Source organism: Myiozetetes cayanensis, unplaced genomic scaffold, assembly GCF_022539395.1.
Source record: "Myiozetetes cayanensis isolate MyiCay16 unplaced genomic scaffold, myiCay2020 scf3, whole genome shotgun sequence".
NCBI classification, from domain to species: Eukaryota; Metazoa; Chordata; class Aves; order Passeriformes; family Tyrannidae; genus Myiozetetes; species Myiozetetes cayanensis.
In genome coordinates, this window is record NW_026087521.1 from 63,587,256 (window position 1) to 63,609,172 (window position 21,917).

Below are 21,917 nucleotides of genomic sequence, written 5' to 3' on the forward strand. Positions count from 1 at the left end.
GGTATTTGCAGATTGTATATTTATAAAAGTAAAGAACATACCATGGACTCGCACTCTATCATCAGTCAGATGCAGGACACAAACTCAAGTGAGTTGAGTGGTTTGAGCTCTGAGATGCAGAATGCTTTATATTCCCAACAGAGCTAAGCACTACGTAGCAAACCCTTATTTAACAACAAGCAAATGCTCTGGTCAGGCAATTACCTCTCACTCAAGGCTTTTTTAGTTGAAGTTATCTAACTACAGACTTATAAACTATTGGGATCAACAGCTGAGCCTAACACCCTAAGCCTCAGCTGTAACCTAGGAAGAAAAATAGGCACTTCTAGGGTGGGAGTTCCCTGACCTACTTAGAAGGTATGTTAGGACAAAATGTAGCATGCTCCACTATTCCCTATTTACTTCCATTAACCATGAAGTTAAACCCAAATTTACTAGTTTACCTTTGGACATATATTTTGTATACATTTAGTCTTCACTCTTGAATCTTCACCTTGAAAATGACATGATTGACATGACACTGCATTATGTGTTAATGACTACTTCCTTCTAGGAGAAGAAATAACTTCCTTTATCTACAAGGGAAAGCCAAAATATCCTTCTACTGCACCAAGATTCCTATAATCCCCAGAAATTTACTATTGAGACTGCTGACATATACCAAAAAATACCCCCTGTAAATTTAACTGAAAATTATACAAGAAACTAACTTGCTCCTAACAGACTCCTGAATCCAGTAAGCTCTGCATTTGTGTATGGTTGTTTTCTGGGGACCCACAGATTCTCAGAAAATGCTGTGCCTTTAAACACAAATGGATCCAAACCTGAGCAGCTCTACTGATTATGACTGCAGCAGTTTAAAATGAAAAGAACAGGAAAGAGGGAAGCTTCACGTACAGATACAGAGATGAAACACACTTTAAATTCATTCTGAAAATCAGCATAGAAGAGAGTGTGAAGCTCAGGTATTTTGTATTATTTCTGGTTAGCAATATTAATAAGCAATGCAAGCTTCCACTTCTGACATGACTTAGTGTAGAGATACACATACAATCTACTGCACTAACTCAGACTTGAAATGTCAGAAGGATTTTACCTTTTTGCTGTAATATTTCTTATTTTCTGTCATCAAACTCCAATCCTACAAAAAGCTATGTGCAGAAGGAGTTATAGTCAGTGACCTCTCCTTCCCTCCCTCTTGCTACCATCAGCATTAGGTTCCAATCAACCAGATTATTTTGCAGGAACAGGGTCATAAGCTAAGCATTCTGGGGCAGGAATGTTTCTTTTTTCTGTCTCTATAAAAATAAATCATGCTCTGGGTACAATATAAATAAAGATAATAACAGTCTGATCTTAGATTTTATTGGTCTATGTTTCAGACAATCTATATAATTTGCCTGCTGCCTGTACAAACTACAAAAAGTTAATCTTTATAGCTCTTTTTTTTTTTTTTTCCCCCTTGGGGTGGATTCAGTTTTCAAAAAAAAAAAAAAAAAAAAAAGGATGCTAAAGCAGACTATTTCCATGTATAATGACAGCCTTGTTTACACTGCTCTGGCAAAAGCTATCCTTAGTTAAACTGGGCAGAACTCCACTCAGTTACTTCCATTAGTTTATCTAGTGATGCTAAATTCGTGGGATTCACTGAGTCTACTTCAACAAAAACACCTTATCTGGTCACACAACTGCACCTAAACCGGAAAAAGAAACAAAGAACTTAAGAGTGTTAAAGGGAATCTGGAAACGAGGCTGGCCAAACTATTCAGACAAGCTTGCAACCCCGGACATGAAGGACTCTTTTAAGAAAGTTTGTTTCCTCCGTTTCATTGTCTTTAAACACTTTGGAACACTGGCTGGTTCTGAAATACTGCAGCACATCAACGTCCTCTTGTAAGAAGGTCTCTGAATGCATCTTAGGAGTTGACACACCTTGGCAGATTCCCATTCTTAAACAAACACATACTGAAATCTGTTTTGCCACAGGTCCCTCTCCAGCCATGACTCTCTAGAGAAAATTAATAACCCCTTTCACTGCAGTGGAGAAGGTGGTGATATTTCACTGATACACTCAAGACAAGAGGAAGCAGTTAGCCACATGAAAGGAAAAAAACATGACTGGATGACATGACACTTTAAATGTTAGCAACAGCCTGAAGCCACATTTTCATTACCACTGCAACCATCATTACTTTTGGTGAATCTGCAAAAGCATTAGAAGTGGCAAGAAAAATTAAGGGAAAGCAAGCTGGCCTTGGCACAGCCTAATCCAACTGAATTTTATATGACCTAAGAAAACACACTTAAAGAGACAACACAAAACCCATGACAGACCATTTCACTCGTCCATTTAAAGGGCAGAAAACTAAGAAATGCTTCAAATTGTCACTGTGGTGGGTAACATCCTAACCATGGACACAAACATCTGACACTGAGAGAGGAAACTGTAAAACATGACTGTGACTACTGAGAGCAGCAAAAGGTTCTGGCACTTCTAGGAGCCAGAGCTGATAACCAGAAGATTCCTTGCAACCCTGGAATTCAAGAAACCATGACCAACACTTCACAATGCATTTCAGTTTTGGTATACCTCTACTGAAAGTAGAGCTGCATATCAAAAAACAACCATCCCCTAGTTTATTGACATTCTGTCCAAGCAAATAGCACAATACTTATTTTTACCGTGAAATGTCTTCATATGAGCTATTTACTAAAAGGCTTTAGAATGGATTAAATAATAAAAATGACTAAGTTAAATATGACTACAAGTAGAGGAAGAAAATGAGCAAGGCAGAAAAAGGTTTTCAGAAGGTGACTGCAAGCAGAAAAAAGTGACAGTGTAATATTGGCTCCTATGAGGCTGGAAATAGAGAAAAACTCTCACCTGCAGGGGGGGAAAAAAAAACCAAAAGGAGAAAGCCACACCAGCTTCTCAGAGTGGATATGGATATTGTGTAGAGCAAAGAGAAAGCACATGGGGAAACTGTTCTGGAAGTTCTAAAATGAATGAGCACCTACTGAAACAAAAATGAGCCAAGGTGGTGTGCAAAAGCAGAAGTTTGTGCTACATAAGAAGCAAGACATAATCAACTTTGATTCCCACAAACCATGCCTTGAGGCACGTGTCATATAAGAGTATGAAAGCCCAGTATGCTGCTCTCTATTCTGATGATACTTACACTGACAGCCCAAGGCCAAAAACTTCTCAACAGTGGCCCAAGGAGATAAAATCACTGTTTGAAAGGAAAAGCATGAAAACTTAAAACTACATTTTTGTGGCCTTCTCTTTCCAGGACAACGGAGATCTGGGCATTTAACTGGCAGCAGAGTTTCTGTCTACCACACCACCGTAAAGATTCACTATCACCAAAGAAAGGCAGCATTTCAGAATAAATTTGGGCAGAGTGCCACAGGTGACAGATCGTGACTGCAGAAACCATATAAAGTCTATTGCTACTGTCTGAGTTCTGATAGAATGGAGATACCATAGATCCTACCTATGTTATGTCACACATAGGGACTGACTGTCAAAAACAAATGCTGCATCAAGAAGTAGGAACACTTAAATGTAGTCTCTACATCACTGCTGTAAGCTGGTCATGCGGTCCTAAAGGGGCTTTCTCCACATCCTAGTTAGTCTTCATCAGTGCTCCTCAGATTGGTAGCTTCAAAATTTTGTTTCAAATCTGTGGTATCTCCTGCCTCCCTCTGGCAGACATCCTTGTCCTGATCTTCTGGGTTCTGGTTGCAATGTCCTGCTGCAGGCACGCTGCTGGTCTCCCTAGCCACGAAACATGTTCAGAGCACTAGGCTGACCTAGCAGAGTTCATGCCAATGCACTTTTTTTCAGTAAAAATGTAGAGTCTTCAGTGAAATTACCTCAGAAAGTGCGTGTAAGCCCAAACTGAGTGACTTACTAAAGGCTACTTACTTACTGGTTTCATTTGGAATGAAATCCCTGTGTCCACTCTGGAAGTCCTTTGGCAGATTACTTTGCTTAGAAAGATGACCAAGTTTTCTGTTTTTATGGCTTACATAGTTTTTTGATAGGGCACTTTATAGTTCTTTTCTCTTCATCGTAAGAAGGACCATCTGGTTCGAATATTCCTACCGACTGTGGGCCTTACTGTTCTACCTATCTCTTTTTTTCTGTGGAATTTTTCTGCTATTCACTTGAATTAAATGTTACTAGTATTTATGCAAGAAGATTAAATGAAGATATTTTCCAGTATGAAGTCAATGAATTGATTCCTAGGTACATAATCACTTGCAAACAATGGATACATACAGTTCCCAGCACTTCCATAAAACAAAGGTGTTTACTTTTCTGTTGATTATTTTCTGCTTAACTGCATTCAAATGAATGCATTAAAAACGTGACTGCTTCACAGTAAGATGATCTTCAGCAAAAACAAACAACTGCTGTTTCCATTTCTCTTCATGGCCTTTAAAAACTAGTCATCTGCACCCTGTATTCCAGGCCATTTATATATTCTAAGTCTGGACTTGATTTGTTAATTCATGGGTTTAAAATGTAGTTCTAAGCCTCCTGCTTGGGGAAATAAAATAAAATAACAAAAATAAAACAAAAAAAACCCAAACCCTAAACATAAAACAATGATTTCTCACGTAATTACTTATTTATTGTTCCCTAACCAACCTCTGGACCTTTCAGAATCTGATCATAGCGCCAACAGGTCACCTCAAACTTCCAGTCTTTCTGCCTGTTGACTTCAGCTGGAATGATACATCCACTCTGCTTCTCCATGGCCAAAAGTAACCAAAACTTACTGTATTAAGAGAGTGGTCAAATAAACCAAGGGAACTTCCATAAACTAGCATCCTGCTCCTGAATTGTACTGTGGTTTCCATCACTGCCTCACCTGAAGAATGAAAACACCTTTTTTTTGTTTGTTTATGTGCTGTATACAGGACCTGCACATCAAGTAGCTTGCAAGTTAATTGCTAAGTACTATAAGCATGATTTATATAAATGGGGCAGGATTGGAGAGTTGTGAGAATACAGATCGTGACAAGGAGGACAGGCAGGTTATCATAACTTAAATGGAAGATACTTGTCAGGCAGATACATGAGTTATCAAACCTTTTTCTGGCTCCACCACAACAGGTTCTCAAGGACTGCAGAAAGTTTTCTAGGCTCTGGACTAAACAGTGAAGTAGGCAACTTGTACATCTGTTTGATAGGTCCTGATTGATTCTTTTTTATTTGTTCCCTTTCCTAATAGCCCAGAGAGTTATTCTCTGAAATGGTGCAAGTGTAAAGATCAAACTCTGATACAAGCCAGAAATTAGATATGTGGAAACTGCTTTCAAGTGCTACTTTTGTGATGACATTTATAATGCAATGTTTGTAACAATGTCAATTTCATCATCTTATAAATATCAATTTACCATTAAGAGAGGAAGGAAAGAACATCAGACAAATGCAAACTTACCACCATTTCTGCTTTGTTTTACTTGAACTAGTCCTGTTCAGATAAGCCTATCTAACTCTTACAAAAACAACAGTTTATAGTTTAAACTGTGAAATTGTGTGTGAGTGTGTGTGTGTGCTGTAATTATGGTGCCTGCTAACAATTTCATACTGCCACATTGCACATATGGCTTCCAAGCTAGCTTTATCTGAATCTTTGTGAATCTATTCTCTGTGCTATTAAACTGAGCACATTCCACATCGTTCAAAAGTAATTACACTTTTGTCTAGAGTGTAGGAGACTGCTCTCCCCAAACAATGAAATTCTCATTATTAGAGCTGGCACAGTAACGGCACTGGTGTTCACAACACTGTGCATTGTATCATCACAATAACTTATCCTAAGCTTGATGCACAAAGGTACACTGGAAATTAAAATTTCTCTAAAACCACTGTGTGTTTTTTTTTTTAATAGGCATTCTTTAGCTCAGTATAATTAGAGTCCTATTTGACTTCTTAAAAAGCTATATGCATTCAGATTTCCATTCTCTTCGGAAGTTCTGAATAGTAGCTAAGTGCTCCAGCCGCTTGTTGTTCTGATCCATTACTATTCATATGCTGACAAACTCCAGACCAACAGGTGAAGCACAGGCCAGGATGGATGTGATAAGAGAATTTCAGTTCAGCATTAAAGACCCTTTTATTTTGGACAAGTGTAGGAAAAGCATGAAGCACTACATCAGGAGACCACTAATATTGTTATCCTTAATATGACCAAGCTTTCTTAATATTATTCCCAAGTTATGGAGGAATAACTTCACTCACCACAGAAATGCAACATCTTTTAGTGTGAAGCAACAAGGCTACTTAACAGTGCATGGTTGTATTTCCTATCAATTTAAAGCACTGCTGAAAATTAATAATAAATCCCACTGAAAGTGCAGGACAAATAGTGGGCTAGCAGTGCAGTCACACAGTTTGCAACAACTGGGCAGTGACAAAATTACACTGTAACAGTTGGATCAGTACCTCCTTTTTTTGTTTTGGTTGGGGTTTTTTGGTTTTGTTTTTTTAAATCTTATCCAGCATTTTACTGATATTCTATAGTTAAAAAGAACAGTGGGATTTGAGCATACCATGCCCGTGGTCTACTTTAATCAGTATTTTCAGCCTTGACATCTCATATTTTCAGAAATTAGCACACAGACACCACTGGTGAGACGAGTAGTCTTGAGAGGTGGCACAAGCAAAATGGTAAGTCAAATAAACAGAAATAAAATAAACCTTCTGCAGCCTTAACAGGTTTCTTCAAAAGAGCTACTGATTGATACTGTAATCCTCAAGTGTTTTTCCCTACTAAGCTTATGGTCTGCTATGAACATCCTAAGGGGACTCTCAGATACATTCTAGGTCAAATGATTTGTCTTGTATTTTGTACTGAGCCTTTGGTTTTAAGTCTGATAAATTTCTTTTCTTATCAGCAAAACAGTTTTCCTACTTAAGTAAGTATCCGGTTTCTTCTACCAAGAGGAAGGCAGATTGGGACAGAATTGCCTCTGCCTTGGTTGAGGCTGGTAGGAATCTCCAGAGGACATCTGGTCCAATCCCCCAGCTCAAGCAGGGCCACCAAGAGTCAGGTGCCCTGGACCATGTTCAGATGGCATCTCAATATCTCTAAGGGGCGAGACTACACAACCTCCCTGGACAACGTGTTCTTATGCTCAGTCACCCCCACAACAAAAAGCATTTCCTGATGTTCAGAGGGACTTTCCTGTGTTTCAGTTTGTGCCCAGTACACTAACTGCAGTTTCACTGGCACTGACTGTGCCCAGTACACTGGCTGCAGTTTCAGCATCCTCAGAAATACCCTGTTCATCCTGACAGGAAGATGGGCTTTGCAGATTTTTTGCAAATTTTGGTTAGGCTGTAAGATTTCTTTCCAGGAATTTTGTCCTCCTTTTGTAAACATTTACTCAGTATTCTGAGATGCCTGAGTTGGCAGTTGTTGTAACTTGGTAAAGTGCAACAGAGTCAATTTTCAAAAGTCTAAGTTGGGTAAACCATTCAGTTGTAACTGTGCTGCAATCAGCCCTGTACCTTAAGGATCCTAGAATGTTCCAGGCTGGCAGGACTTGTAAAAGGAAGCACAGCTGGAAGTAACCTATGAACCAGGATCAATTAGCACCTAGAAAAGTGAGGCCAAGTAATTGATTCTCAAGGTTGAAATTCTTTTCCCAACTGTCCGTTCAGGACTCATTGCCGAGAGTCAGAACATGAGGCGGCCGGCACGGCTTTGGTGACAAGAGCAATAAAGATACGACAAAGCTTTGTAATTCCATACCTTTTCCAAATCCCTTGGCTGTGGCTTTCTTCTGCTGAGACTGTTCCCTAAACCTAAATGGGTGTTGTACAAGTAGCTAACAGAGCAAGACCTTTCTGGATCTATACCATGACTACCTAAGAATCCCTCCGGAGAAGAGTCTTAGCTGACAATCACGCACAAAGCAGCAAGGTTTAGACAGGGGCAGCAGAGTGATGCACTACACGATTTCAGACTGCCTGCACCTCTGAAACCTTCTCATGTGACACTGGAGAGATCCGTAAAGGTGTACCCTGCCAAAGACAGCCATGTGGCTGCAAAATAAGAACTCCATAGTCACTTGCTGGCTCAGTCAGAAGGTGCAGCAGTGCAGCTGACAAGCTATTAAGAAGTGTGAAGGACGCTGCTTGAGCTTTATCAATAAAACTGTATTGGACTGCACTCTGTGGTGGTGTGTGCACATGTGCATAAACCCGGATTTGCTTCCCAGACACTTACAAGATACAAAGAATGTCAATTCAAACAGTATAAAAATGACCTCTGCAACGCTAACAAAGTGAATACCCTTTGGGAACGATTTTCATAACTGCTAATCACACAAATTGAAGCCATCCAGAGGTTATTCAGTTACTTCCTTATAACTACACACCACAACAGCAGAGGGTGTGATTATTTATATTTTGTGTATACCTTATTTACAGTGATCACTTCCTTCTTTCTGGAGACACATAGGTTACATCCTTTCTGACCTGCCTGGGTGATGATTTTCACAAGACACTACTCACTAAAAGAGAGACACTGGCAAAATGTCACATTCATACAAACTGGCAATTTTCTTAAATATGTATGAAGACAAAAGTAGTCCCTTATAACCCCCCAAAAACTGCCTCAGATAAGCCTACAGTATGTCACTGCTACAGCAAAACTACCTAAAACACACAGTGATTCAGTATCTTGTATTACTAAGAGTCAGAACACACTGTTTTGACACCACACTAAATACAGCCTTCATAGCAGGAAGTCACACTAGATGCTCAGCTAAACTTCTTGGTCTTAAAAACTATAAATTAATTAAAAAGTTAGTTAAGATCAATTAAAGTGCAGCTAAGTGTTTCAGTGAGGTGTAGTTAAAATACTTCTGCTGACTTCCTTAGAAAACAGTAGGTTTTTATTTCATTAGGATCCGATTCTACACTGCTGGTGCCATTACAATTTTATCTATTACTTACATGTTGTCAGAAACTACTTCTTATCTTCAACACATTCCCTTAAAATAGGCCAAAATACAGCAAAGCTCACAGACCAGTTACATACCCCAACATCCCACTGGCTGGAACTGTGTATTAATGAATTCCATCTCCATAAAACATAAGATAAAGGATGGGAAGTAAACAAGCTCGAAAAAGATAATGACATGTCTGCCCATGAGTAATTTCTCCAATGCTGTTCTTTCTTCATGTAAAGTTACAATAACACAAAGTAAAATTAAATATTCCAACCCACTGTTTGAACTTAAGCATTAGCCAAAAAAAGGAAGAAAAATGGATCAGGATCAGTGAGTTATTTTGTCTAGGAGAGCAGCTTCAGTGAATATCCAGTGACTTGGTCCTATGAGAAATAATAATCCCTAAGGCTTTTTACTTAGGGCTTATTACATATGCATAATGAGCTGTAAGGGCTTAAATACCACTATGGAGCTGTTGCAGGCTTTTATGAGAATACACTATCACCTATTTTGCAATGCCTTTTTAAAAGCCTTCAAATATGCAGGTCCATTCATTATCTTCACTTAAAGTGAAATTGTCAGTGCCCTTGGCAAAGTGGGGGACTAACAGAAAAGTTACAGTCAATTTGTAAACAGGCAAGAGCTGTGTGAGCATGTTCACAATAGACAGCTTTGTCGAGGTGCCTCAGTTCTGGGGTTCCACTGCCTCTCCCTGCACCTTTCAACCTTCCTAAAAATGTATCACAGTACTCCCCCTGAAGGGCCCACATTACAATAGTGGCACTACGATACCAGTGAGGAACACGGCATGGCTTTTTGTTCTTTTTGTCTCCTTTTAGATACAGCCAGTTTTGGACTTCCAGTGAGCTGTTAAATGTAAGGAATTAAGTGCTCAGTGTCATTTCTAGAGTGCACAAAAAGGTGGAAATTCTTAAGTGCAAAAGTAGTATACTGATTTAATTCTGTAAGTACAGGAAATTTTCTTGTATGTATCTGTGGCATGTGAATTACACAACAGATGTGAATTTTTAAAACCATCAAAATTCAAAGTTTCTTTTTTACCCTTTATACAGACTCCCGTGCTTTACCACTGCATAAACTTGGCACTGGGGTGATATTTCAGACACCATGCCAAACGTGACTCTCACTTAGAGCGTTCCAAAACCATTTTACTGTTTGCTGAACACATACACTTCAAATTCACATCACTGCAGCTAACAAATTTTAGCGCCCTAAATGCCATCAGGCAAAGGTGAGGAGAAGTCTGCACTGCAAGTGATTTAGCATTTGTAGTGGAGGGTAAAGGCAGCCCAGCTAGGTCAAGGCTTTCACAGTATTGTAGCGTGTTCTGTACGTGTAACTGTGCATTGTATACTCCGTAAAGTACAGATCTGGATGCCAAACTACTGTAGAGGCAGAATTCAAAGAATGGATGTAAGCACAATAGACCATTAGCAAACCTACCATTGTGTTGTGCTGAGAAGTGGGAGTCCTATGGCCACAGTTCTCTTGCGTCAGCAGAGAAACTGGCTGAAATTCCTCAGAGTGAGGCTTGTTGGGAAAACTCACATGCAAGGGAAGGTGAAAGGCTGGGAGCCCGTCACTCTCCTCTTCTCCCACTTTCTGTCTGCTTGTCACCATGGCTACCTCTCCATCTGCTTCCCCATACGGAGAGGCTGGTCGCTTGGAAGACATCCTGGAAGGAACAAAAGAGGAGAAAATAATGAAACCTCCAAATAAATCCTTAATGCCGTCATTGTGTGGTTAGGGGCCATTGTAACAGAAATGCCTTTTTTGTGCTGGCAGAGAGCAGGAAACCATCCAAATACCACTGCAAAGCATACACAATTGGGAACAATGGCCAAGCAGGTAGCAACAGAACAGTGGCTTGTTTGTTGTGAGAATAATACACTAATATAGCACTCTCTTGTATTCTGGCTTCTTAAACATGAAAATTCACCTAAGACTGCATAATGAAATGCAATTCCTTTAAAAAAATACCCATCTGGTTTTGCATTTGCAAGAGACTGTAAGAAGATAGAATGTCTCCCGATACAAGCTATTGTCAACTTAGCTTTTAAGGAATAATCATCTGCATGTCATTATCAACCATAACTGATAAAAAAAAAAAGTAAAATAAAATACAATACAATAAAGCAACTTGCTAGTAAGCCAAACTGTCTGTGTTTATAAAACTTCACCCATGTGAACAACAGAGTGTTATAGTCATGTTGTAAGAATCTTTCCAGGTTTGTGGATCTGGTATAGTTAAGCAATTAAACATTTGAGCATTAATAATGTAAGCTTTTTGACAACACAGATTCAGGGGTGTACTAACTGAATGAAAATACCCTATCAAATCTTCTTACGTGTATCTTAAATACGCGTAAATGTAATTTACATTTATATTTAAAAAGGATACACAAGGAAGGTACACAGAGTACACACTGTAAAAATCACACACGAACCTTGACTTAAAATTCAGACCCATATTCTGAATTTTTTTAGATTGTCTGATAACACCATTCTTACAGCAATGTGTATATCTTCAACTTTCAGAAAGACTGAAAGAAGCTTATGTCATTGGAAAATCTAGGTTTCATCCAAACCAAGCACTACTGAAAATCTTATAGGGACAATTTGAACCCAGAATTCTTCCAGTTTGGTCTTCAAAATAGAGGGGTGCAGTGAAGTACTAAAACACAGATGACTTCTGGGATTAATTACAGCAACACTATTCATGAAAATCAGGGTGTGTGCATGGATGGCATAATTCACCCCTGTGCTAAGCAGGGGCATCTGTAAGAAAGAGTGGAATGAGAAATAAGAACTCCTACAGGCACAGTCAAAAGAAGAAAAGCAAGCAAGCTAGAGAAATGTTTCATTAAAAAAAAAAAAGAAAGTTACGAACAAGGAAACCGAAAACTATTGTACGTAAAAGTTGGGAAAATGGGCTGAAGGAATAACGCTCCTCCTCAAAAATCTCCTATTTATGATTCTAATTACCCCATTTTGATTTTCCACTTCACAGTTAAAGGACTGCATTTCAAAAGCCCAGCAGCCTCTTGAACCATGTGTGGGGCTGCTGTGAGGTGGAGCATGTCCATACGATTTGGCATATTGAGCACGGAACGGTTCTTAGCAGCAGTCAACTGGGTCTGAAAACAAACAGCGACTTTAAACAGCCCTTTGTTAGGACTTATTTTGTTTCTAATGATCTCATTTTGAGCTTTGCCTCCCAAGCCAAGTTAGGTTATATTAAAAAAAAAAAAAAAATCACAGCCAAGAAAGCCCTCCACCACCACCAAAAACTCAGACAAAAAATCTCTACCAGAACCTATACTCAGCTGCACACTGCCTGTTCTGAACACCACCTATTGCCTGTGCTTAGAGAAGCAATCTGTATTTTCTATTAATGTTTGACTTAGTCCAACAGACTAACACTTCATACATCCTACCTGAATTCTGTCTTCTAGGCTTTCCCACCTACGTGTCTGCAGCAAAGCATATGCATAAAGACAGAGATCAGTTTTCTACTAGCCCACTGAATTCAGCATTTTACAGCTATGTTTGACGTGACAGATCTCAAGCTCTTCTTCTGCAGAAACCATACAACTCCCTTCTGAAGTTAACGTGAATTATTCATATTCTGTATTGTAACTCACCGAGATAAATATTTGCTATTGATTTTAAGTTTTTCGGTTACTCATTTCAACGCTGCCCTAATAGAACCAGGGTTTTTACAAAACCTCTCTTTCTGAAAATCAGCACTAAGCAGTTGTCTCAATTTTGGCAAACAAAAAGGGAGGGACACAAAATCATTAGTCAATTATTCCACAGTAATGTTCTATACTTTAGAACATTTATATTCAATAAGATGACTGAAAATATTGCAAACCATCTACAAAAGCCTCCGCTGCAATTCACTCTGGCAATAAATTATAGAGAGAGGATGCCTTGCTTTGTATTGATGATTTGGGTTATATACTATATACTCAAACTGTGTTAAAAACTCCTATTGATGTTAACCCAGAATTCTGCCACATTGCTTCGTGAGGAGAGTTTGACTATCACACAGGAATAATACAGCTCTTCTGTTAACCTGCTAAGTAAATACATAGTTTTATCTACTGTGGTTCAGCTAGAAAGCTGCAGATCATCGTCTTCGGCTTGTCACTGTACCCAACAGGGATGAAATCGTTTTCTGCAGGGAATTTATAAACACAAGCAAGGAAGGCAATAGAGGCGTCCAGCTCCATGCACTCAGAATAACAGAGATCATCATGCTTCTAATCTAAACCAAAAACCTACAGGTTGGTTTGTAGGTCAAACTAAAGTGACGCTAAGAGAAGAAACTTCTTCCTTTGCTTCTAGAAGATGCAGTTTAAAGAACAAACCACGTGCCATCACCATCCCAGGAGGCTAACAACTTGCTAAAATGGCTAAGGCAGCAAAATTGAGGCTCTAATCTGCATTAGTCTTCCAAGTGACCAGGACACTCAAAGAAATGGATGCACTCTATCCATGGTCAACATGAGTTGGACAAACCTCAAGAGTTTCACAGAAATTTCTTACTCTCTATCTGTGAAATTTCCATAAAAGCCTGGAATATTTAAACAAATAAATTAATAAATCTGTATCTACTTCTGGAAATGTCTTCCAAAAGGACAGTAACTATCAAAGACTATAGTAGCAAAGGGTCAAACTCCTGATAGGTTCACAAGTAGGAAACATGATACAAGGGAACTTCATTCACAGATAGTCTTTCATCATTTCTGCAGGTTTATTGGTCCATTTTCTGAATCTGAAATGCTCCCACACCACGTACCCTTGAATTCTGTTCTTTTCATTTATCTTCATTACCCTACTGAGCTAATACAAGGTCTTCACAAATTCTGTATCTAAGATCCGAGTTCCAATTCTAAACAATAAGGAAAGGGAAACAGATAAATTCTGAGTAACAAAATTATCTGAAACTGAGCTCTTTTACACAGATCTAGTCCTAATGAAGTACTGGAATTATCTCATCTTAACCAAAGGACTGCAAATATCCTGGATCTAGCCTCAGTGGTAAAACAACAGTTTACAACTTGGATGACTTCAAGATCTTTTCCCCAAACTAGTTTAAACTCAGAATGGTTTTCAATTACACCACTCTGAATGAAGCTTTAAAATGGAAGAGGAAACAACAGTTTTCTCAAACATGAACTTATAGGTATGATTAAAAAAACCCAACACAACCTCAAGATGTAACTCAGAAAAGTAGCAATACGTTGGACCCGAGTGTGAATGTAAAAGGGTGTCACTGCAGATGAAATCTGTTGCAACTTAAGACTTGCAAGAAGAGTTGCATTTTGAACTGTCATTAATCATTTCTACTGAATAAAAATAGCTAAGGAGTCATTTTTTAGACAACCTAAATCTGCAAAGTTCTGACGCTAGTGGGACACAGGCGGTACCCAGCCCACTGTGCAGACACATTGGAATTGCGAAATGTATCCCCACACTTGATTTTTATCAGAGGTTAGGATGGAACTGAAGACTTAGTTCTGGTGATGAATTCAAATAAGACACTGTTTCCTGTAAAGAGACTCTTATTTCTGTTTTCAGAAAGGCTTCTTAACATGCAGAAATTGCAGTGAAAAAAATAGCCTTTTGTTAAATTTTCATTAAATAAATGCTTTTCTTGGTAGCAAAAATATTTGGTTTTTTTCAGGGAAGGAAAATCTCACTCTTCTAACTCACTTTTATCTAACAAATATTTTATGTGATTCATGTTACAATAGTTTCTCCACGTATTTCTTTACTCTCCTTCAATTTATAACAGACTCTTTGTAAGCTTAAACTGATACCCTGTGTGTATTGATCTCAGTGGTTTTGGACTGACTTCAGCATGGTTGGATTTTCCCACTGGAGAGAATAACAGCTACACTACCTTCACATGAATTGTTTCCTTGTGCCATCTACAAGTATTGGTTCTATCCAAATAATTTCAGGCTACTAAATAAGACTATTTTGCTTGCTGGTTTTTTTTTTCTTCCCTTGAATTCAGTGTCTCACAAAAGTGATCTTTTCTGCAGCTCTATGTTTTTATTGTTATTATTTTTTAACAGAAACTCATTTAAGTGTCCCCCACTACATTTCCATTTGTTCCTTGGTTTCGGTTCATTTCATACATGATTGTACACCCAAAATAAATCTAAAGTGGTATCCAGTATTCAAGCAGATAGTGCCCTCTAGCACACAACCAGCATCCCTCCCAATGCGATTGTTCATGTCATAAAATTTCATAAATTTTATGTCATAAAACTCTAATCTTGTTACATTAGGCAAAATACCTCAGAAACAGATACCCACAAAAGCTTTTGGAGAAGTGGCTTATCCATGTCTTCAAAAGTGACAAACACAGATGTGTCAGGAGAAGAAGATATGAGGCCATAAATCTTAACTTGTTGGGAGTTAATTAAGGGATTCATCAATCATTACACAGCTCACCCCATATATACACAGGCAAAATCTCGTCAGCTGCCACAACCCACAGCAATCCACAGGTTAAAAACTCCCAAAGTCCCTCTGTTCTGACTATTTATAAATGACTTTGTATAATCTAGCATTAAGACCTGTAATTATAAAACAGCATTAAAACAGGCCTGCATAGTTATGGATAATTATAGTTGGTACACTTTTTAAAGAAATAAAAAGCTTTTCCATTCAAACACAGGCTTTGCCTTTTTGACAGCTCCAAGTCCACAGGATGTAGAGAGATGATTTAAATTGTTATGTCAAAATTTTGACTGTGCAAGACTTTCTTTTTTCCCCTTATCAAGAGAGGCATTGTTGTTTTCTCACCCTAACCAGGCGTGACAGCGCCTGACTGGAGTCGCATAGCCAGTTTCTGAATCGGCATGAAAATATTCACCTCTTGAGTTTCTCTGGCAGCCATAAACTAAGTCTTTCTCATGGGCAGAGTTTAAATCAGTCGGCCCCGTACGCTGGAGATGGAAACAGAGCTGCCTTCTGAAGAGATACACGAGGGCAAGAGGAGCAGATCAGCAGCAGCACCAGGAATTTGCTCTTTAATACGGCCCAAGCCCAAACCAAATGCTATATACTAAACCAGTCCCAGGAACTTCAGTGGAATTCAATCTGACCACCTCCTGATCTGCAGGGATATTTCCCCCTAATTACAGTACACGTTGGAAATCTGCAGACTGCTTTTCCACAGGAAATAATTACGATTACAGACAGCAGCAATACTACATACATCTGATGTATAAGCACACATACACACACGTAGAGATGCATAAACACAAGCTTATCCAAAATGTCAGCAATGCATCTGCCTCATCTCTGATCACATTTAGCACTAATAAAACAGTTCATATTCCCAGGTTTACTGAAGCTATGATCTCTCCTTACACACAGCCCAAGCAAGAGGTGCCAGTTAACACTAATGACTGTCTCCATTCCATTTTGGTCCCAAATTAATTCATTATTTATGTACACTGAATAACTAGTACCTTTAAAAAAACCCAACTCTGTTCATTTTGACAGGATTACTTGTGTAATAAGGTATTACTAAACATGAGTAAGGATGGCAGACTCCCACACTCTGTCCCACTGGGAACTGCAAGCCCGACTTGTTTCTACACATACCACTAAAAACAGACTTCTCTTGGCAATATCTTTGAGTCATTTACAGCCTGGTTTGGAATTCTTCACTGAAGTAATTTTACAATTAAAAAAAAAAAAAAAAAAGGACAAACTAACAAAAGAAGCAAAACTCTCTACTCTGCTAATCAATAAAAACTGTGCATGAAACTTGCTCTCATTTGTCACTCACACTGAGATGGAATAATCTGTTAATTACTACTTTCTTAGATCATATCAATCAGCCATCTTTTAAAATGCATATATGCCACAAATAAGTCGCATTATTCAAAAAGGGTCTTGGTGAATGAGACACTTCTGTTAATACAAACCCAGACCACTACGGCATAACCTGTGTAATGGTTCTGTGGAATTGTCTATTATTTCAGCTGCCATAAGTAATCCTATGGTTAAGGCCATCCAATAATTTCCATTTCATCCAGTTCACCTTATCCCTTTTTGCTTTCCAGATTTTCTCCCTGTACGGGGTAATTTTAACAGTTTCTGATAGTCCTACAGCTTAGAAAATTCTGAATGATAAAATGGGCAGGGAATATGCTATCCCAAATCTATTTTTAAAGTTTGCATTTTTTAAGTATAGTATAGTATCAGCAGCTTGGACGATAAACCTGATATTCCACATACTGTGAAAACTGCTTTTTGAGAAAAGGTATTGTTCAAAATTTCAGTGGTAAATGGTTTCATTTTCACAAATTTTGAAACTCTCAAACAATACAGTTGTACGAGTGTCTTTCAACAAAGGGGTTTTAACAAACTCCTTTTTTATTACAAAAATGCAAAAAAACCCCACCAAAAAACCACCAAAAAAACCCCAACACTTTCTACAAACTTTATCCTCTCAACTAAAATTTTATCTCCATTTTCTTGCATTTTCAAGGAATTTACGCCTGAAAAACCACTGTAAAATCAAGTCTGATAAAAATCTTAGTGAAAAAAAGTTCACGTTGAACATTCCCAACGTGTGTTTACACAAAGTTTTTCACTGACTTCTTGAAGCAGCGAACTGGGAAAGATTGTGCATGACCAAGTTGTTTAGTGAAATACGGTAGCCTGAAACAGACCAACCTTCAACAAAAACAGAATTTGAAAGGTAATGAAGGAAATCCTTATCAAGATACTATACTCCATTACTGCAAAGAATATTACCTAATTCCTCTGTAGATCTCACACAGGACTTTGCATTATTGTCCCTGTTTTGTACAGTAATTAGTGTCTGCTAGGCAGGAGCATTTAGCAATTGACCCAGAGACACACATTCAAAATCAGTTTTAGCATGAGAACCTGCATGCTGTTTTTGTTTGGTACATGTCAACCATCCGCCTTTTGTTTTTCACTAGTCTGTCAACTAAAAGAGCCAAAAATCCAATAGTATGTTTATAAACCAGGAACTACAAGATGAGATTTTACTTGCTGAAAAGTATGATTCTAAGAAATCAGACTTCTAAACCTGGATTTTGTGAGAACTTCTTAAAAGCAGAAGAGGCACACAGTGAAAATCTGGTTACGGTACAGGCAACATACAACCGTAATGGTGCAGTGTCAAAGACGATGAGCATCTATCAGCACAAACTCTGAAACAGCAGGATGCAGTCATTGTTGATGTTTCAAGTAAACTGAGCCTGATCACTGGCTTCTTTCATGCAAAAGACTCTGCTTGGATGATTTTGAATTAAATCCACAAGCTCATTTATTTTCCAGTGCATCCTCAAATTAACTCTGGCTTCCTTTACCCCACCCCCCAACCTATCAGAAACATACCTCCCCCCACTCTTCAGCTCCTCATACATCTTGCTTTTTTATTATTCTTTTTACCATTATTTTAAATTTGTTCTCAAGTCACCACAAAAATAGCAGCGTTTTGCTTTTATTTTCATGTAAAGTTCTAGCAACTGCTTACTGCTGAAAGCACTATCTCAATCACTGTGACATTAGGTAATCATCACTCTTCTGCTTGCCGAACTACAAAGAGGATCTAGTCAAATAATTAGAGATTTCAGGCCTTAAAAATTCACTGTACAAACTAATACTTGAAAACTATGGAAAAGAAGTCAGTCATTCTCCAGACGCTGAGTGGGAGAGCTGTGCTGCATGCTACAAGGAATCCATACATCACACACAGACGTGCATACCTAATTTCCACTGACACTGAGTGAAATGAAGGCAAGGAGCTGAAAAAGCTTTAAAATCACGACAATTATGAATGATTAACTTATTACAAGGAAATCTGAGGAAGCATGGGCTCATTCTGGAAAGTTAGCTAATACCAAAACTTTTGCAGTTTTGGGAGCTTATTCTTGGTCATTCGCAGTCTTTGTCTCATCAAGCTGACATAAATTTTTCTTCAAGCATTGTTAAATGATGAATTATTTTCAGTAGAATCAACATTCAGAATAAGAATTCTCTTCCAAAAGACACCCAGATTTCAGCATGAGAAGTCATTCTTTTGATCAAGATTTCAGTAAAATGACACAGCTTTTCCCACTCTTCCATCACACCATTGCTCAGTAATGTTGAGTGCCAGAGAAACAGCTACTGAGCTTCAAGCCCTCTTCTCCTTTCCCCTTTCTTTACTTAAATTTAAAACTCAACAAACAGAATTTTAAATATTTTTAGGCAACATTTCTTCACCAGAGTTTGTGTGTAATCACGAACAAACCAGAAACGAGGAAATTTTAAAGAAGTTTCTTATTTTCCCCACTTCACGTCTCAATTTCCCTGTATCTGAGTTTATATCTCATGTATGCTTGCTTCTAATAAATGTACATATACTTGCACTTATAATTTTCATATACCCACTGATGTCTGCAGAACTTACAGTATCATTCTACCATTATTACGTAAACTTTTGCTCCAACCATCACTCGCAGCCACACTTGCACAATGCCTGTCACTTTACAAAAAAAGGCAAAATCCCCCTGAAAACACATGAGCACATATATCCATACATATCCTGTGGGTTTCCTGGTAACACTGATGAAGCTAATAAGGTACATATGCATATCCACTGGTAGTATGAATTTGCACTGCTGAAATATTGGGCCTCTAAATCACTTTAGTGGGAGCAGAACTGGGGCCTCAAAGAACCCACATGCACCTTCAAGCGTTACAGGCACAGTCAAATGGTTTTTGCATCTGCGTCTGTGCATGGGTATGAAAAAAAAATACACTTAAGCAGAGCAATGTCTCTAATGGATGTAAACATTTCCTTTCCAACAGGTTAATTCCAGCTGCCCAGAATTCTCATTATTTTTTTGTTCACATGCATGCGTGTGCTCCTCCCTTTTTGGAGGGTTTATACATGACAGGTGCGTTCTTGGCCCAGGAACAAATAATCCTGGAGAGCCCAAGAAAGAAAAATCAAACTGAACTTGAAGATAAAATGACAGGGAATAAATACATTATTGCCTTTCCATTATGCTAAAAAAACAACGCCACAAAAAATTTTGAACATTTATATTGTGTAAGCAATTTGAGGTAGAATTTTCAAAGCTGAAAAGAGATTGTTCCGAAGCCCAGATGTTGCCTTTCAGAAAGTAGTGAAAATTGCCGCCTCTGAAAATTACTCTGAAATACAAATAGAGTAAAACAAAAATTGTTTAAATAAAAATAATTTTACTCAGATATTCTGATATTCCAAAAGAGAAAATGAACTTTTTTCAACTGTTCAGGCAGTTTTGCACTCCTGTCTCCTACTTCAGATTATCCAGAGAGTCATGCCATCTCTGTTCCAACAGATGACTGGATGAGGGATAAAACAGGAACAGTTTATGGTATGATGTGAGGGCTCTCCCTCATTCACTGTGCATATTGTACTGTGAAGTCTTCTTCATTTGTCTCCTGACAGTTGTACCGCTTTCCCAGTTTTTATTCATAAAAGCATAAGAATTAAAAATCTACATTAACAAATGTGTGGTGCAATCACCCATCATACACACATCCCTTCACTCACAGTAGTCTTCTACAGGCCCCTTTCACTCCTGTAATTTTCTGATTCCAGAGCATCCATAGTCAGTTTACAGTGTTACTGAACACTTCAGAACTGCTGCTTGCACACACTAACATGCTTCCTCATGTATGAAAGCTGATTTTTTGCTTTATCTGATTCTAAAAATACATGTCAAGTTGCAAGAGAAAGAACAATCATAACCAGGTGATAATTACCCAGCCCAACAAACAATGACCCTAGATACTGCTGGAGCTGTTAGGTAAGAAAAACACAGCTAATAGTCAGGTAACACATGTATATCCTTGCACAAACAAATGCATATTGGCATGCAACACAGAAACAAATTCACAAATCTGAAAATGAGAGACCATTCTAAAGAGACAACATACCTTTAGAACCATAAGGAGTTTCAAATTTTACTTTAGAAAGGTTGCAGTGGCAAGCATGGAAACAGCATTACAAAAAAAAAAGATGTCTACTTTAAAAGTACTACTTCTGGGAATTGGGGCACAGTGGGGTATAAAGGAGAAAAACCCTGAAATCAGTATCATTCGCTCCAGGAAAACTCAGAGGACCTTCCATAGGTACTTTGTCTACCTTCCTGTCTGTTGTTCAACAGCAGTCCCATCCAGCTCCACAAAGACCCAGCTGTATAAACCAATGCTGTCAAAGAACACAGTAAAGGGATGGATAAAACAGGGAGGGGTGTCCAACATGCTGACCACTGACTGAGCTTGCAAGGATAAAGAAGCCTTGATGGAGAGAAGCAATCATCCATTGTGTTTGTTTATTTTACCTCCTCCACCACATACTGGAACCTTTTTTGTTTTTTTCCATTACCAAAACCATCCCCCACTGAGAGGCCTTTGTGATCTAAAAGGGGCAGAGCCCCTCTTTCTTAACACTGGCAAGTTTATGTAGGGAGATTCATTCAAACACATCTTCAAATAAACATTTGACTCTTCCTCTACATCACACTGTCCACACACTGCCTTCAAACACACTTAAAAATCACCATTAAAATGCTCTTGCCTAGAACTGTTTTTACTGAGATGTATTAAAACAATTTAGCAGTCTAAGGCACATACTACCATCGAAGTCCAACTTCAGATGAGAGCTACAGTCTTCTGAAAAAAATAAATATACATTACAGTAAAGTAAACCTGGCTGCTATTTCCATAACAAGTGGTATAATAGCTTTCTTCCATCAAAAACCTTCTCCCTGCTGGGGATACACCTAATTATATTATAAGTGAATCTGAATCCAGATGTTCAGATCTAAAACGTCTGTCATGAGTATTACAAGGAAAATGACCACTGA

The 21,917-nt window shown here is 38.4% G+C and overlaps 1 protein-coding gene across 19 annotated transcripts in view; it reads right to left on the minus strand.

The window, feature by feature from the left end:
- SOX5 (SRY-box transcription factor 5) overlaps positions 1–21,917 on the minus strand; it is a 638,539-nt gene that overhangs the window by 247,830 nt on the left and 368,792 nt on the right. For 16 of the 19 annotated variants that reach the window (XM_050323666.1, XM_050323662.1, XM_050323669.1 and 13 more), the window contains one exon: positions 10,444–10,675. In XM_050323666.1, the coding sequence (XP_050179623.1) occupies positions 10,444–10,674 (231 nt within the window). In that variant the 5' untranslated portion in view covers position 10,675. The remainder of the gene's footprint in view (positions 1–10,443; positions 10,676–21,917) is intronic. The other 3 variants (XM_050323679.1, XM_050323678.1, XM_050323673.1) reach the window with 1 other exon arrangement.